The sequence below is a fragment of the Microtus oregoni genome, unplaced genomic scaffold, assembly GCF_018167655.1.
Source record: "Microtus oregoni isolate MIOR12 unplaced genomic scaffold, Mior012 000054F_ref0000373, whole genome shotgun sequence".
Taxonomy (NCBI): domain Eukaryota; kingdom Metazoa; phylum Chordata; class Mammalia; order Rodentia; family Cricetidae; genus Microtus; species Microtus oregoni.
Genome location: NW_024543830.1, coordinates 2,382,995 through 2,401,024, shown reverse-complemented (window position 1 = coordinate 2,401,024; position 18,030 = coordinate 2,382,995). Strand labels below are relative to the sequence as shown.

The 18,030-nt window shown below is 43.7% G+C and overlaps 1 protein-coding gene across 4 annotated transcripts in view; it reads left to right on the top strand.

Moving 5' to 3' along the window:
- Positions 1 to 18,030, top strand: part of LOC121437839 (histone-lysine N-methyltransferase SETDB1) — a 35,323-nt gene that overhangs the window by 12,939 nt on the left and 4,354 nt on the right. For all 4 annotated transcript variants that reach the window (XM_041637906.1, XM_041637908.1, XM_041637907.1 and 1 more), the window contains 11 exons: positions 1,666 to 1,765; positions 2,358 to 2,483; positions 2,645 to 2,846; positions 3,804 to 3,877; positions 6,845 to 7,035; positions 7,186 to 7,315; positions 8,620 to 8,788; positions 8,884 to 9,042; positions 9,809 to 10,423; positions 11,471 to 11,587; positions 17,467 to 17,636. In XM_041637906.1, the coding sequence (XP_041493840.1) occupies positions 1,666 to 1,765; positions 2,358 to 2,483; positions 2,645 to 2,846; positions 3,804 to 3,877; positions 6,845 to 7,035; positions 7,186 to 7,315; positions 8,620 to 8,788; positions 8,884 to 9,042; positions 9,809 to 10,423; positions 11,471 to 11,587; positions 17,467 to 17,636 (2,053 nt within the window). The remainder of the gene's footprint in view (positions 1 to 1,665; positions 1,766 to 2,357; positions 2,484 to 2,644; positions 2,847 to 3,803; positions 3,878 to 6,844; positions 7,036 to 7,185; positions 7,316 to 8,619; positions 8,789 to 8,883; positions 9,043 to 9,808; positions 10,424 to 11,470; positions 11,588 to 17,466; positions 17,637 to 18,030) is intronic.

The following is an 18,030-nucleotide window of genomic DNA, read 5'->3' as shown; positions in this document are numbered from 1 at the left end:
AGCCAGGCCTAGTAGGACATACTTTTAATCCTAGCACTGGGGTGGCAAGAGGCAGGTGGATCTCTGTTCAAGGCCAACTTGGTCTACATAGTGAATTCCAGGCTGTGTAGAAATACCCTGTCTCAAAAAACAAAATAGTAATAACTAAAAACAGTAAAGTTTTCTGAGTATAGTAGCCCATACACCTTTAATCTCCGCTCTGTGACGGCAGAGGCAGGCGGAGAGGTGGATCTCAATGGATTTGAGGCCAGCCTGATCTACATAAAGAATTCCAGGCTTGTTAGAGTTATAAAAGTGAGCCTCTGTCTCAAAAACTTTACTAGTAGTAGTAATAATAATAGCAATAACAATAATAAACCATAACTCTGTTTAAGAACACTCACTGCACCGGACAGTGGTGACGCACACCTTTAATCCCAACACTAGGGAGGCAGAGGTAGCTGGATCTCTGTGAGCTCAAGGCCAACCTGGTCTACAGAGTGGGTTCTAGGACAGCCAGTTCTACATGGAGAGACCCTGTCTCAACCAAAAATAACAACAAACAAACAAAAACCACTCACTGCTCTTGCAAAGGACCTAGGTTCACTATTCATCACTCCCATAATCCCGTTTTTTTTTTTGTTTTTTGTTTTTCTGGAACTAGCTCTTGTAGAGCAGGCTGGCCGCAAACTCACAAAAATCCACCTGCCTCTGCCTCCTGAGTGTTGGGATTAAAGGTGTGCACCACCACCACCCAGCTCCCATGATGTCTTATATGACTATCCATCACTCCAGTTCCAGGGGATCTAATGTCCTGACTTCAGCAAGCACATATGTAGTACACATAAATAAATCTAAAACAAGTTTTTAAAAATTATCTTAAAAAATTCATAGTTACTTGTTTAAAAGAATATATATGAACTCATAGGCTGTAAATGTTGGTCATCTGGTACAGTGCTTGCCCTAGCATGCAGGAAGCCTTGGTTCAGTTCCAGTACTACACCATCAGATTTGTGGTACCTACCTATAATCCCAGCACTTGGGAGATGGAGGCAGGAAGACCAGAAGTTCAAGGTCATCCTCAGCTACCTAGTAAATTCTTGGCAGGCCTAGAATATAGTTGACCCTTTCTTTTTTGTTTGTTTTTTGTTGTTGTTTTGTTTTTTTGACACAGGGTTTCTCAGTGTAGCCCTGGCTGTCCTGAAACTCAATCTATAGATCAGGCTGGACTTAGACTCAGAAATGCCTGCTTCTGCCTTCCTAGTGCTGGCGTTAAAGGTGTGCGCCATTACCACCTGGCTCAGGTGACCCTATTTAAAAAAAAAAAATAGAAGTAGCTTTTGAAACTAGGAATAATTTTGGCCTGTGCATATAGTTCGTTTAGTTTCAATGTATCTATGATGTAGTAAGCCCCATGTGGATATTGCAAGAATGCAGAAAAATTGAGAAGTTGCCTCTCCCTGCACCTCCAAATATAATTGAATCTGTTTTGATTGTTGAAGACAAGTCTTCATAGTCAGTATTCTTTTTCCTGTTTTATTTTATTTTATTTATTTGCAGCACTAGGTATGTGAAGCAGGGGTCCCTGGACATGTTAAGCAAGTTCTGTCTCACTAAGTCCCTGGCTTTCTCATTGTGTCTTAACTCCTGATAACTGCATCCCTGAACCCTTCTGTTTTCCTACAGCTCCGTGAAGCTATGGCTGCCTTAAGAAAATCAGCTCAGGATGTCCAAAAGTTCATGGATGCTGTCAACAAGAAAAGCATTTCCCAGGATCTGCACAAAGGTTGGTGTTGAGGAGTAGCTACAGAGATGAGAGGTGTCCACAGTCGGCCTGAGCTTGTTTGATGTGGTGGCTCAGGCTGGTAACTGTTGTTACTATTGCTGTTAGTAAGGACGTGCTGGTAGGGTGTGCCGAAGGATACCTTTAGGTGTGAACGTGGGGATGTTCTGTATTCAGCGTTCTGTTTCTCCTGTTATTAGCATAAACAGTTGAGTTTGTCTTGTGTTGCTGCCTTTGTCCAAGGGTTCAGCAAAAGTATCTTGTGGTCGCAGGATACCTCAGTTTCCTTTATTTCCTATGCTACGATCTTTGTGATGGTGTCTTCTGTATCCTAGGCTAGACTTGAGCTTCATATTTTGCTGAGGATGACCTTAAACTTCTGATTCTCCTACCTTCCCTACCTGAATACTTGGGTTTTAGGCATGAAATACTATGTTGGGTATATGTCATAGTTAGATTGAAATTCAGGGCTTTGTGCATGCTAGGTAAGCACTCCACCAGCTGAGCTGCACCCCATCCTACTGTACTGCCCTCTTGACCTTTCCTTTCTCTAACCTATGACGTCACTCTTTATAACAACTCTGTGTGTCCGTAGGAACCTTGGGTCAGATGTCTGGAGAACTGAGCAAAGATGGGGACCTGATAGTCAACATGAGAATTCTGGGCAAGAAGAGGACCAAGACGTGGCACAAAGGCACCCTTATTGCCATCCAGACTGTTGGTATGTTCAAGCCAGAGGACGGACTAAGGAAAGTCTCCTGTGGGTCTCCATTGCTGATCCTTTCCCCAAAGCCTTTTCTTTCATCTCCTACATTGCACCCAGGTCTTAGAGTTGTGTTGTTGTCGTTTGTTTTGTTTTAATTCTGTTTGTCTTATACCCAGGGCTAGGAAAGAAATACAAAGTGAAGTTTGACAACAAAGGGAAGAGTCTGCTGTCCGGCAACCATATTGCCTACGATTACCACCCTCCTGCCGACAAGCTGTTCGTGGGCAGTCGAGTGGTGGCCAAATACAAAGACGGAAATCAGGTCTGGCTTTATGCTGGTATTGTAGCTGAGACCCCCAACGTCAAGAACAAGCTCAGGTACCTGGGTGGGTTTGTAGATTGTAGGGGAGCTGGGAGCACAGCACCCCACTATTCATAACCATGGGCAAGATTTCCCTGCCAGCTTTTGTGTTCTCATCCTTTGTAATCAGAAACTCTTCCTCTCTTCCCATGTCATATATTTTCTTTTTTTCATTTTTCTTTTTGTTGTGGCTGTTGTTTCTTGTTTTTGTTTTTGAGTCAGGTTTTCTCTGTAGATTTGGAGCCTGTCCTGGAATTAGTCCTTGTAGACTGGCTGGCCTTGAATTTACAGACATCACCTGCCTCTGCCCCCCAAATTCTGGGATTAAAGGCGTGTGCTACCACCCCCCGGCTTGCTGTCTCTCTCTCTCTTTCTTTCTTTCTTTCTTTCTTTTCTTTTTTTTTTTTTTTTTTTGGTTTTTCGAGACAGGGTTTCTCTGTGGTTTTGGAGCCTGTCCTGGAACTAGCTCTGTAGACCAGGCTGGCCTCAAACTCACAGAGATCCGCCTGCCTCTGCCTCCCAAGTGCTGGGATTAAAGGCGTGCGCCACCACCGCCTGGCTCTTTCTTTCTTTTTTTAAAGACATCTCTGTGCATAGCTCAGACTGCCATCACACTTCTTATATATCCTAGATTGTTCTCAAATTCACAAGCTTCCTGCTACTGTCTCTTGAGTGCTGGGATTGGAAAAAATGTATCATGCAATCCTGGCTGACCTGTAACTCTCTATTCAGACAAAGTGTCCTGGAATTTAGAAGGATCCTCTTTCCTCTACCTCCTGAGTGCTGAGATTAAATGTATGCCACCATGCCCAGAAGAAAGAAATATTTCAGAAAAGGGAGAGGTGGTTGATATAAGGGAAAATCTACGGGTAGAAATAAAAACAGACTGGAAGGTTTGTGATTCAGAGAATAGATAGTAATATAAAATATTCTATAACCCCCACATCTTTTTGTCGTTTCCATTTCCCCTGCAGATTTCTGATTTTCTTTGATGATGGTTATGCCTCCTATGTCACTCAGTCAGAACTGTATCCCATTTGTCGACCACGTAAGTGTTCCTGTAGTCTTCCTCAACTCTGATTTTCTCTTCTACTTTGTCTTTCTTAAAATGGTCACCTGAAAAGTCTGAATTTTGTTTTGGTGTTGCAGTTTGTTTGCAGATACAACATTGTTGGTTAACTTATAGATAGCCCGTTATAGCCAGAGTGGGCACTAGAAGGTTCTGGCTTCCATTAGCATCTGACAGATGTGCTTTGATTTCATTTCTAAGGTGTTAGGTTAAAGAAGGCTGCTGTCGTGTTTCATATTTCTGTTAGTGTTGTCTACACGGTGTTTCATGTTACAGCTGTGTGCACACATGCACATGTGCGCAGGCCAGAGGGCAAATTTGGGTGTTGCTCCTAAGGTGCTGTTTCCTTCTTTGGTTGTCTTGTTAATGTCTTATTTTATTTGTATGAATGTTTTGCTTGCATATATTTGACTACGTGCATTTGAATCCTCTGGGACTGGAGTTAAAACTGGTTCTAAGCTGTCAGAGGAGTGCTAGGAATTGGATTGTCACTGGCATTTCAAGTGCACACGCCCGTGGCATGTTTTTTATGTATATCCTAGGGGTTAAACTCAGATCTTCATGGTTGTGAATTGGGCACATTACCCACTGTGCTATCTCCCCAGCCATATATATATATATATATATATATATATATTTTTTTTTTTTTTTTTTTTTTTTTTTTTTGGTTTTTCGAGACAGGGTTTCTCTGTAGCTTTTGTGCCTGTCCCGGAACTAGCTCTTGTAGACCAGGCTGGCCTCGAACTCACAGAGATTCACCTGCCTCTGCCTCCCAAGTGCTGGGATTAAAGGCATGCGCCACTACCGCCCGGCCTTTATAATTTTTTATTTTGCTTATTTTTTGAGGCAGGGTTTCTCTGTGTAGTCCTGACTGTCCTAGAACTGTCTATCATAGACCAGGTAGCCCTGAACGTACAGCAATCCACTTGCCTCTCCCTTCCACACTTTACTTATTTTTAATCTCTCTGTGCAGTGCCTGTGCACTCATCCATTGAGGCCAGGTGTGAGGACGTCTGATGTCTTCTGTTACTCACTCCCTTATTGTCTTGAAATACAATCTCGCACTGAAACAAACCATTTTGGCTAGGCTGGCTGGCCAGAGAGTTCCCAGGATATACCTGTACCTACTCCCTAATGCTGGAGTTCCAGGCCACCATGTCTTTTTCACATAGGTGTTAAGGTGAAGAATACATTTCTGATAATCATTGTTAGCATGGAAATAAGCATATTCCAGAGTCTTTTGTTTTTGAGTTTTAAACTTTATATTTGCATGTTCACATGTGTTTGGGCATGTCTTTAGGCCAAAGTTGACGTTGGATGCCTTCCACGGTTGCTGTCTACTTTGCTTATTATCTATTGAGGCATGGTTATTGGCTAAACTTGCCAATTCCAGCTAGCAGGTTGCTTTGAGGATATCCTATTTCTGCCCAAATGTTAGGATTATAGGCAGTCACCACACCAGCTCAGCTTTTACATGGATTCTGTAAATCTGAACTCTGATCATCGTATGCTCTACCTGCCGAGCTCTGTCTCCTGGAGTCCAACTGCCTTTGAAATCCCTGTATAGCCAAGGCTTTTCTCGAACTTCTAATCCTACTGCCTCCATCTCCCACATGCTGGGATTATAGGTTCATGCCACCATTTATGGCTATATTTTGTGTTTGTATTTGTGTGTGTGTGTATTTGTGCACATGTGTGTGCACGCACACATGCCAGAAGTTCATGTTGGGTTTCTTATTACATTGTTTTCCACCTTACGTTTTGAGACAGGATGTCCCACTGAACTCGTGACCAGTTGGCTAGGTTAACCTGGCTAGCTGGCTGGCTGGCTTGTGGGTAGGTAGGCCATCATATTCTTTGACTCTTCCCCCAGCAGTACTAGGGTTGCAGGTGTGTGCTATGGTACCTAGTCTGTTGATGGAGGTTTCTGGTCCCGCAGCTGTTCAGTTCCAAAGAAACACACAGAGGTCCACATTAATTTTAAACTGGTTGGCCTATTAGCTCAGACTTCTTATAACTCTTATAACTTACATTAGCCCATAATTCTTGTCTGGTTAGCCACGTGGCTTGGTACCTTTTATCAGCGAGGCAGTCTAATCTTGCTTCCTCTGTGTCTGGATGACAACTGCAGACTGACTCTTTCCTCTTCCCTGAATTCTCCTGTTCCGTTGCCCTGCCTCTACTTCCTGCCTGGCTACTGGCCAATCATCATTTTATTAATACAATATAAGTGACAGGGTACAAGACCATTGTCCCACAGCACTAGTCTATGTAGGTGCTGGGTGTCTGAGTCAGGCTGGAGGATGGCTCAGTTAAGAATATACTTGATGCTCTAGCACAACTGTCTAATTCCAGTTCCAGGAGACCCAATGCCCTCCTCTGACCTTTTTGGGAACTGCACATATGTGATGCAGAGAAATGCATGCAGGCAAAGCACTCATACCTAAAGTAAAAAGAGCGAATCTTTAAAAGAAGTAAGATTTTAGGAGAATAGAACAGAGCTGGTAGGATGTGCTGTAGCTTAGTGGTGGAAAGCTCCTCCTTTGCATCTGGAAGGCTGTAGGTTTGATCACCAACACTGATTAGAAAAAACAAAGATAGTGATGTGTTGAGACCCTGCCTCAGAAAAGAGGGAAGGACTGATGGTTTATTTCATAGTAGTTTACATCAGCCAGCCAGTGGGGAGCTCCAGAAAGTGCAACGTTTATTTGTTTTATGCAAATCGCTTAGGCAGTGTATGACTTACTTAGTATTTACTTAATTTGTATATACATTTGCACTTTGGGTTCCATATTTAAGATGGCCTTGGTTTTGTTTCCCTTGAGGTTATGATTTCATTTTTTTTTCTCTCTCAAAACTTTAAATGTGTCTAATAGTTCCTTGCCAACTGTCCTTCCCTTCCAAGACATGTTTCTGCCCTCAACTCTGCTTTTTTCCTTTGGATAGTGAAAAAAACATGGGAGGACATAGAAGACAGCTCCTGCCGAGACTTCATAGAGGAATATATCACTGCCTATCCAAATCGCCCCATGGTACTTCTCAAAAGTGGCCAGCTCATCAAGACGGAGTGGGAAGGCACATGGTGGAAGTCTCGAGTTGAAGAGGTGGATGGCAGCCTAGTCAGGATCCTCTTTCTGGTAATGTTCTTTCAAAGAAGGGTTCATTGGGTAAAGCCACTTACTGCCAAATCCAGGAATCAGAAGTGACTCGTGGCATATATTCACAAGAGAGAGGATTGATTCTACCCTGAACCTGTTTCTTTGCCTTCCTTTCATCCTGCCTCCCAGGATGACAAAAGATGTGAGTGGATCTATCGAGGCTCTACACGCCTGGAACCCATGTTCAGTATGAAGACATCATCAGCCTCTGCACTGGAGAAGAAGCAAGGGGGACAATTCAGAACCCGTCCTAATATGGGTATGTCCTAAAAGTACCTAGGGAACAGACAAGGCAGACAGGCCAATAGATGTAACGAGTCTTTTCTGTCCTGCCAGCCAGCTCCCAAATAACAACACAGAGACGACTTATTAATTATGAAAACTTGGCCTTTAGTGTAAGCTTGTCTCAACTAGCTCTTACAACTTAAATTAACCTATATTATTAAATCTATATTCTTGCCATTTGGCATTACCTCTCTTTCATCTCGTATCTCCCATTTCCTGTGTGTCTGGCTTGTGGCTCCCTTTCTTCTTCCCAGAGTCCTTTCCAGAAGTCCCACCTAACCTCTTCTTCCTGCCTAGCTATTGGCCATTCAGCTCTTTATTAAACCAGTCAGAAGTCACCTTGGCAAAGATATATCTTTACAATGTAAACAAATATTCTGCAACAAAGATTACATATGGCAGCTGTCCTCTTATTTACCAGAACAATACTTGTAACTCATTGGCTAGAGATAAGTGTCCAGGATGTTTCATTAGTGATGGTGGATTTGTGGAGAGGCCTCCACATTGCTATGGCTCTGATTCTTTCTGAATACCCACATAAGGTCAGGTGGTTGGCGCACACCTGTAAGCAGTTCCAAGTAGTTGGGAGAGAAAGGAGGTAGATTCAGAATTCAAGATCATCTTTGACTACATAGTTTGAGGCCGGCCGTGTTTACATGTGACCATGCCTCAAAACAATTTTTTCCCAAAACCAGCATATACTAGTATACTTTCTTATGGTGTAAATAATGAAACAGACAATCTTAACACTTGGAAAATTGCCAGTGCCACTTTTGTATGTGAATACAGGTGTGCACATGCATGTTACAGTGCATGTGGTTAGAGGACATCTCAGGTTTAGACTCAGCTTCCTGCTGGGCATTTAATCTCTGCGCCGAAGGCAGGTGGGGTCTGTGAGTTTGAAGCCAGCCTGGTCTACAGGGCAAGTTCCAGGACAGTCAGGACTACACAAAGAAACCGTAAGGCCTCATCTTCCTTTGTTTGAGGCAAGTTCTGTTTATTTGGGGCATCTGCAAGGATGTCTGCCCTGTAGGCTTCTGGGGCAATTCCATATTCTCTACCTCCCATTTCCCTGCAGGAGCACTGGGATTATAGACACATGCTACTATGCCTAGCTTTACATAGGTCTGAAGATTTGAATACAGCCTCGTGTTTGTACCCCTGAGCCACCTCTGCATTTCTTTGCTGCATTTTTATATTGCGTTAGTTGATACAGTGTGATAAGGATGTCTGACACAGCTGTTATCCTCCTAGTTGTAATTTTTGTTTTTCCTGTAGGTGCTGTGAGGAGCAAAGGTCCTGTTGTTCAGTATACACAAGACCTAACTGGCACTGGAACCCAGTTCAAGCCCCTGGAGCCCCCACAGCCCATAGCTCTACCTGCCCCACCTGCCCCACCTGCCCCACCCCTTGCCCCTCCTCTATCCCCACAAGCAGGTGACACTGAGTGAGTGCTCATCCTCCTTTTTACTTTGAATATTTTTCCCTCCCATACATAACTTCTGAATCCTTAACTGTGTGTTCTCTTTTCAACCTCCCTAGAAGCTTAGAAAGCCAACTTGCTCAGTCACGGAAGCAAGTGGCCAAAAAGAGCACGTCATTTCGGCCAGGATCTGTGGGCTCTGGCCATTCCTCCCCTACTTCACCCACACTCAGTGAAAATGTGCCTGCTGGGAAACTTGGGATTAACCAGACATACAGGTAAGGAAACCTCAGACACTGTAGGCAGCTTGACAACGTGGGCTACTATACAGGGTCCTGAAGGGAGAAACTTGGACTTGAAAAGAATAGTTAAATTAAGCCAGCTGGTGGCAGCACATGCCTTTAATCCCAACATCTGGGAAGCAGAGGCAGGTGGATCTCTGTGAGTTCAAGGCCAACCTGGTCTACAAAGCTACAACCAGGACTGCCAGAGCTGTTACACAGAGAAGCCCGTCTTGAAAAAAAAAAAAAGAATAGTTAAATTAGAAACCCCATGCCTGAGAAACACACTGTCACCAAAACTTGTTGAGTGTGTTACCATCATCTTTCCTTGACTCCTAGGAATAGCAAGAATGTTTAGGATACAAAACACAGATGTTTTGGTAAAGGACTAGACTCTGCTCTGTAACAGATTTGTTAGGGAAAGTCCTGTTGAACTAGAGACGTGATCTGTCCATGAAGAATAGGCAGGGGGGTTCGCTGTCTAGGTTTGTTTGCCAAGAGAAAGGATCTGACATTAATCTTTAGCATCCAGAGCACAGCTGCCTGTGTGCATTGGCACACACCTGTAATCCCAGCTCTTAGAAGGGTAGAGCAGAAGATTGGGAGCTGCAGGATACCCTGTCTCAAAAAAAAAAAAAAACAGCACTCTGAAAGATGAGAGAGGTGGCTTAGCCAGCTGGAGGAGGGATGATTATACAGCAGAGAGTCCTGTTATCTTCTGGCCTGTTATCTTATGATCTGATATTTCGCATTTAATTTGCAGATCACCTTTGGCCTCAGTAACATCTGCCCCAGCACCTGCAGCTCCTCCAGCCTTCCATGGGATGTTAGAGCGGGCACCGGCTGAGCCTTCCTACCGAGCCCCCATGGAGAAGCTTTTCTACTTACCTCATGTCTGCAGTCACACTTGTCTGTCCCGGATCAGACCCATGAGGAATGAACAGTTCCGGGGCAAGAACCCCCTGTTAGTACCGCTGCTGTATGACTTCCGGAGGATGACAGCCCGGCGAAGAGTTAACCGCAAGATGGGCTTTCATGTTATCTATAAGACACCCTGTGGTCTCTGCCTTCGGACAATGCAGGAGATAGAACGCTACCTTTTTGAAACTGACTGTGACTTCCTGTTCCTGGAGATGTTCTGTTTGGATCCATATGTTCTTGTTGACAGAAAGTTTCAGCCCTTTAAGCCTTTTTACTATATTTTGGACATCACCTACGGCAAGGAAGATGTTCCCCTGTCCTGTGTTAATGAGATTGACACCACTCCCCCACCCCAGGTGGCCTACAGCAAGGAGCGCATCCCTGGCAAGGGTGTTTTCATTAACACGGGCCCTGAATTCCTGGTCGGCTGTGACTGCAAGGATGGGTGTCGGGATAAGTGAGTTGGGGTATAGGGTTTGCTCTTTCTGCCTCCAGCTTTATTACACTTGCCTTCCTTTTTCTTTTCTTTTTTTCTTTATATTGCTTTCCTATCTTCCTTTCCTTCCTGTTTCAGCTACAGTTCTGCTAAGGCCACCAGGAAAGTTATGATATAGAGACTGAGTGTGGTGGCACATACCTGTAATTTTAGTATTTGAGAAGCATCTTGAATTGTGGGCCAGCCTGGGCTTTATAACAACTCTGAAGGTTGGGCTACATAGTGAGGTCTTTTTATAAATAACAGAGAAGAAAGTATTGAGGTAAGGAGGCCGAAGTCTGATGCGGCCTCCTGTAACCCTGGGAATGTTTGTTTCTTTCTCTGTTCCTGTCCCTACTTGCTCTGCTTTTGTCTCTCCTTTTCTTAAACTTTGGTCCCTTTGTTCAATCCTTTGATCCTCTGTATCTACTCTACACTTTTTGTATCTTCCTCTTTTTTCTAAACAAAAACTGAAATTGCAATACCTTTTACCTTATCCCCATCCTTGGTTGTTGTTTGGTGTTTACTCAGAGCATGAAGGACTTCTGGGAGTCCCTAGTGACTGAGGGTGAGACCTCGAATGTCCCTGGTCAGAGGGTTTCCATAACCAAGGTCTGCTTAAAAGTGGCTTTTAGCTTCTCCTGGCTTCTTCATGCTTAGCGTGACCTGTGGACGTTAGAGCCTTTCTTCGTGTCTCACATTTCAGGCAATCCTTGCCAGCAAGGTCACTCACTCAGCAAGTACACCTCCTTGTCACACATGGGCACCTTGGGCATAGCAGAGCCTGGCGTGAGACAAGTGGCTGCTTCTAGGAGATTTTAAGTAATGGACTCTGGACTCAGTTTTGCTTTAAGACAGTCTCATGTAGCTCAGGCTGGCCCAGAACTCATGTAGCTGAGGATAATTATCTCCTGACCCTCCTACCCCATGTCTCAAATGGTGGATTACAGATGTGCATCGCCGTGTCCAGCTGCCGTCCTTCATGTATCTCATAGTCACGGCTCTGTTGACAGGCTTTTCTCTTTACAGATCCAAATGTGCCTGCCATCAGCTAACTATCCAAGCCACAGCGTGCACCCCAGGGGGTCAGATCAACCCTAATTCTGGCTACCAATACAAAAGATTAGAAGAATGTCTGCCCACAGGGTAAGTGGTTGGATTGGTGATAGATTGCCTCAGATAGAGGAGTACGTTCTGGTTTTTCTATTTGTAAGAACCATTGGAAACCTGAGGATTATTCTGAGGGTGGTAATACATGCTAGGACTCCAAAATAATGCGAACCATTGCCTTTGGGAGGCTGAAACAGGAAGATAGTTTCAGACCCATCAGTCCAAAATCCTGTCTCAAAAAAAAAACAGAATTAGATAGTTTCTAATAATTTTCTTTTTTTTAAATATTTATTTATTATGTATACAATATTCTGTCTGTGTCTATGCCTGCAGGCCAGAAGAGGGCACCAGACCCCATTGGTGGTTGTGAGCCACCATGTGGTTGCTGGGAATTGAACTCAGGACCTTTGGTAGAGCAGGCGAAGCTCTTAACCTCTGAGCCATCTCTCCAGCCCTCTAATAATTTTCTTATATAGAAAACTTAGAAGGATGTGATAGGATTGCTTGATTTCTAGGCTGGGTTGGACTATGCCCCAAGACCTTGTATGGAAAAAAAAAAAAAAGAACTAGCACTAGCAAGATGTTCAACATTAAGAACACTTGTTCTTGTAAATACTTGGATTTGACTCCCAGTACCTACATGGTCACTTCAGTTCCAGGGGATCTGATACCCTTTTCTAATCTCCAAGGACATCACGCACACACGTGATATGCAGACATGCATGCAAGCAAAACATACATATAAGATTAACTTTTTTTTTTAAATATTTATTTATTATGTATACAATATTCTTTCTACGTGTATGCCTGCAGGCCAGAAGAGGGCACCAGATCTCATTACAGGTTGTGAGCCACCATGTGGTTGCTAGGAATTGAACTCAGGACCTTTGGAAGAGCAGGCAATGCTCTTAACCGCTGAGCCATCTCTCCAGCCCCCTAAGATTAACTTTTTAAAAGAACCATTAATTTCATAGCTGTGTAAATGTTCTGCTTATGACTTACTCTAACAAGTGAAATGTATTCAAAGAGAGTAGAAAAACAAATTATAGGTCTTTGTTAACTTAAAATGAAAAGTTACACCAGGCATTGGTTGTGCACACCTTTAATCCCAGCACTTGGAAGGCAGAGGCAGGCAGATCTCTGGGTTCGAGGCCAGCCTGGTCTATATAGCGAGTTCCTGGGCAGGCTCCAAAGCTGTCCAGGCTCCAAAATCCTGTTTGGGGGAGGAGGCAAGGTTATCCTTAGCTACATGATGAGTTTAAAGCTAGCCAGCCTGCTCTACATAAGACCTTATCACAAAAAATGTAGAAATTTTAAAATATCAAAATACATTTTGGAAATGTTTAGTTTGTCACTGCAGTGGGTTAAATGAGAATGGTTCCCACAGATTCTTAAGTTTGAATGCTTGGTTGAACTATTTGGTAAGGATTAAGAGGTGTGGCCTTCTTAGAAGTGGTGTGTCACTAGAGGTGAGCGTTGAGGTTTTAGAAACTCACACCATTCCAGTTAGAGCTCTGTCTGCCTCATACTTGTGGGTCAGATTTATGCTCTCAACTACTACTCCAGTGCCGTGTCCCACGATGAGGGTCATGGACTCACCATATAAATCACAAGTCCCCAACTAAATGCTTTCTTTTTTTGTTTTTTGAGATATGGTTTCTCTGTGTAGCTTTGGAAGCTATCCTAGGACTCCCTCTGTAGACCAGGCTAGCCTCAAACGCACAGAAATCTGTCTATCTCTGCCTACTGAGTCCTGGGATCAAAGGTATGGGCCACCACCACCCAGCAGATGCTTTCTTTTATACGTTGAGTTGGTCTTGGTGTCTCTTCACAATAGTAGAACAATAACTAAGACAACCACTTAAATACATACCCAATCCTACAAGAAACAGACTCTTTGATTCTTTTTTGAGGCAGGTCTCTCTCTGTAGCCCAGGCTGCCATTGCAACTTGCCATCTACCTGGCTTGGCCTACCAAGTGCTAGGATTATGAGCCTGCATCACCATACCTGGTAAAAATATTTCTGAATAAGCACGAATATATGTCACTCAGCTACTTAAAACTATCAATTGCCCACTGCACACATGGATTTCATTCTGTTCTTTACTCTAACCCCCTTTTTGTTTCTTTCCCTATAAAGTTATGTGAAGGGTGTTTATATCCGTTACTTCCCAGAGCCATTTCTCTGTATTGCGGCCTACCTCTGAGGTTGTGGTGCAGGAGATGTGCTCTTGGCACCTTGCGCTGCTTTTGTTTGGCTGCCTGTCTTCAGCCTGTCCCTGGACACTTGGAAAGTAGGCCTTTTCCCCCTGGGGGTTTGATTGGTTTGTTTTGTTTGTTGGACGTGGCCTCACAGTCCAGGCCGGCTTCCAACTGATTATATAGCCAAGGATGACCCTGAACTCCTGGGCCTCCTGCCTCCACTTTAAGTGTTGGAATTACAGGCCTTTGCCACACAGCTGGCACATAGGACGTTTTCATTCCCTTGCATTTGCAGCACCACATTTATGCTTTCTATAAGTATTTCTAACAACTTTGTAGACTCAGTTTTGGGTTTTTTTTTTTTTTCCTCCCTGGGTACTAGAGCCCTGTTGGTCTTCCACACACATTGTATCACCAGACACTGCATAGCACAGTGCTACAGAGTAGCCACTGAAAGACATTTGAAGAATGAGTAGCTGATGATACTTAGTGTAGTTACTCTGAAGTTTCCTGTGCTGGTAACAAAGACACTTTTTCATTTTCTTCTTTTTTTTTCTTTTTTTTTTTTTTGTGAGAGCTTTATTTCATTTTACAGATTACAGTCCATCATGAAAGGAAGTCAGTACAGGAACTCGAGGCAGGAATTTGGAGCAGGAACTTAAGGAGAGACCACGGAGGAACATTGCCGGCTGGCTTGTTCTCTGTGGTTCTCCCTGCTTGCTTTCTTACATAGTGGAAGAACCCCTGCCCAGTGTGCTGAACCCTCGCGTATTTACCATTGATCAGGAACATGTTCTATAGATCTAACTGCGGGCCAGGAACAAAGATACTTACACAAATAGCTCCCTAATTCCCAATAGACTCTTAGGCATGGCTGGAGCGCTCTGTGTAGACAAGGGCAGCCCCAGATACACATTCCTACTTCACTTTAGGAGTGCTGGAATGCTCCACTACGACCAGCAGGCTTTTAAGGACACATAGGGTAAAACTTTGTTCCTGGGAAGGTGCTGATCTATGATATTCAGTTTCTGGAAATTGCTTGGACTATAGGTCTGTGTGTTCATTTTCCTCTCTGTGTATTAACAGTAACCCCACTCATGTTTTAAAAACATAAAATTTTAACTTTTATTTTTGTGATACTGGGAGTCAAGCCCAGATCTTTTAATATTAGGCAAGAGCACTTCCACTGAGCTACATCCACAGTCTCAACAGTCCTTTGTAAAGTTGGGGGAAAAAATACGCCTTTATTTTTTATTGTTAATTGTTTTAGATTTACATTTGCTCTGTGTGTGTGTGTGTTTACATACATTCAGGCATGTGCTCTCTGTGTGTGCCTGTTGGGTCCCCTAGAACTGGGCTTACAGATGGTTGTAAGCCACCATGTGGGTGCTGGAAACTGAATGCAGGTCTCCTGCAAGAGCAGCAAGTGCTCTTAACTGCTGACCAGTCTCTCTAGCCCCTTGTTTTGATATTTTGAGACAGGGTCTCAGGTAGCCCAAGCTGACTTTGAACTCTGTATTACCAGGGATGACCTTAAATTTCTGAAACTCCTGCATCCACCTTTCAAGTGCTAGTATTGCAAAGCTCGGTTATATAGGGATAGTCTGAGCTATATTGTCTATTGGGTTTCTAGGATTTATCGTATGGGCCCACCATATGTTTACAGTAGGACTAGACCTGGACACACGAGCTTACTTTACATCAGCCACAATAATTATTGCTATTAGCTATACCACCACCACTGGTTTATGCAGTGAGTCATGGGAGTGCTACATGTTCGTGGAGGCCAGAGTTCATCTTGTGTCTTCACTCTCTATGCCCTTTCCCCAGACAGGGTTTCACTATGTGGCCCTGGCTGTCCTAGAACTTTCTGTAAACTGGCTTCAAACTCATAGAGATAGAGTTCTGGGATTAGAGGTGTGCACCACCATTGCCCAGCTTTTTTTTTCTTCTCCTCTTCTTCCTCCTTTCCCCCCACTGACCCTGAAGCTCACCAGTTTGTCTAGGCCCCAGGAGTCCTCCTGTCTCTGCCATCACTGGGATTACAGGCCTACATCACCACACCCAGCTTTTATAGCATTGCTGATTCTGAACTCAGATTCTCATGCTTGCATTTACAGTAAGCACCATATACGAGCTGAGCCATCTCCCCAGCCTTACTAGTTATACTTTTTGTTTTTGTTTTGATTTAGATTTTTGAGACCAGATCTCTTGTCCTCGACCTCAATGTGTAGACCAGGCTGGCATTGAACTCAGAGAGATCTACCTACCTGTGCCTCCCGTGATACTCTTTTCTTCAGTTGTTGAACTGGAAATGTGAGGTCAGAATTGCTATGACCTTTCTTATTGTTGTACTCAAAGTGTTTGACACATCTCTGGTTTAATATGTTGTTTACTGACAGCTTGGCATGGTAGTGCATGGGTTTGAGGCCAGCCTGGTCTACATAGTGAGTTCTAGGACAGCCTTAAAAAAGCATTGTACAGGGCTGGAGAGATGGCTCAGAGGTTAAGAGCATTGCCTGCTCTTCCAAAGGTCCTGAGTTCAATTCCCAGCAACCACATGGTGGCTCACAACCATCTATAATGAGATCTGGTGCCCTCTTCTGGCCTGCAGGCAGGCATGGAAGGAATGTTGTATACATAATAAATAAATATTTTAAAAAACTGAACGAAGAAAAAGCATTGTACAGAAATTACAGTTTTTCTATTTTAGTATATGTGATGTTGGCTTCTGCTTATCTTCTGTACCTATTTCTAGATGTCAGTTTTTTGTTACATTTATGGGGTGGGAAGAGGTATGTAGAGATCAGAGGACAACTTACAGGAGTGTGTGTCTCTCTCTCTCTCTCTCTCTCTCTATCTCTGTGTGTGTGTGTGTGTGTGTGTGTGTGTGTGTGTGTACCATGTAGGATCCAGGTATTGAATTCAGGCAATGGGTGCTTCTACCCACTGAGCAAGCTCACCAGCTCCTCTACTTCTATTAGTTGAAATAATCTATAAATTTATAGCTGCAGTCTGATTCACCTCATTGTTTGCTTATCTTTTCTCCAAGGAGTGGAGATAGTCACATTGTGCACTATACTATGGGCATTCTGACGGTCACATTGTGCACTATACTATGGGCATTCTGACGGTCACATTGTGCACTCTACTATGGGCATTCTGACGGTCACATTGTGCACTATACTATGGGCATTCTGACGGTCACATTGTGCACTATACTATGGGCATTCTGACGGTCACATTGTGCACTATACTATGGGCATTCTGACGGTCACATTGTGCACTATACTATGGGCATTCTGACGGTCACATTGTGCACTATACTATGGGCATTCTGACGGTCACATTGTGCACTATACTATGGGCATTCTGACGGTCACATTGTGCACTCTACTATGGGCATTCTGACGATTCTGACGGTCACATTGTGCACTCTACTATGGGCATTCTGACGGTCACATTGTGCACTCTACTATGGGCATTCTGACGGTCACATTGTGCACTATACTATTTTGAACATCTCTGTGAATCACTTTCCCTTCTGAATTATGTCCCTGGTCTTATTTGCAAATGAGTCCAAGAACATGGGTGGCTCATTCTCTAAATCTAGTCACTTAGGTCATTCCCTACTTCATAATCTTTACTCATGACAGGTTTTATGGCTTTTAGTACTCTAGTGACTGTCATTGATTTTATTCTACCTTCCTAGGGTTTATGAGTGTAACAAACGCTGCAAATGTGATCCAAACATGTGCACAAATCGGTTGGTGCAGCATGGACTACAGGTTCGACTACAGCTATTTAAGACACAGAACAAGGGCTGGGGTATCCGCTGCTTGGATGACATTGCCAAAGGCTCTTTTGTCTGTATCTATGCAGGTTAGTAATGAAAGAAGAGGTTATTGCTCCATGGGGTTTGGGACATGATAGTTCAGAGTAAAGTTGAACATAGCAAAGTGCTACTGGGCTTGGTAGCATGTGCCTATAATCTAGGTACTCAGAAGGTGAAGGCAGAAAATTTAGGAGTTGGAAGTAGCCTGGAGTACATACACAGACTCTGCCTTAGAAAAATAGTGTTTGATGGGCATTGGTGGCATACACCTATAATCCGGGCACTTGGGAGACAGAGCCATGTGTTCAAGGCCAACCTGGTCTACAGAGCTAGTTCCAGAACCGCCAGGGCTACACAGAGAAACCCTGTCTCAAAAAAACAAAAACCCACCAAACAAACAAAAAGCATAGTGTTTGAGCAGTGAAACTGAGCTCTGAAGAA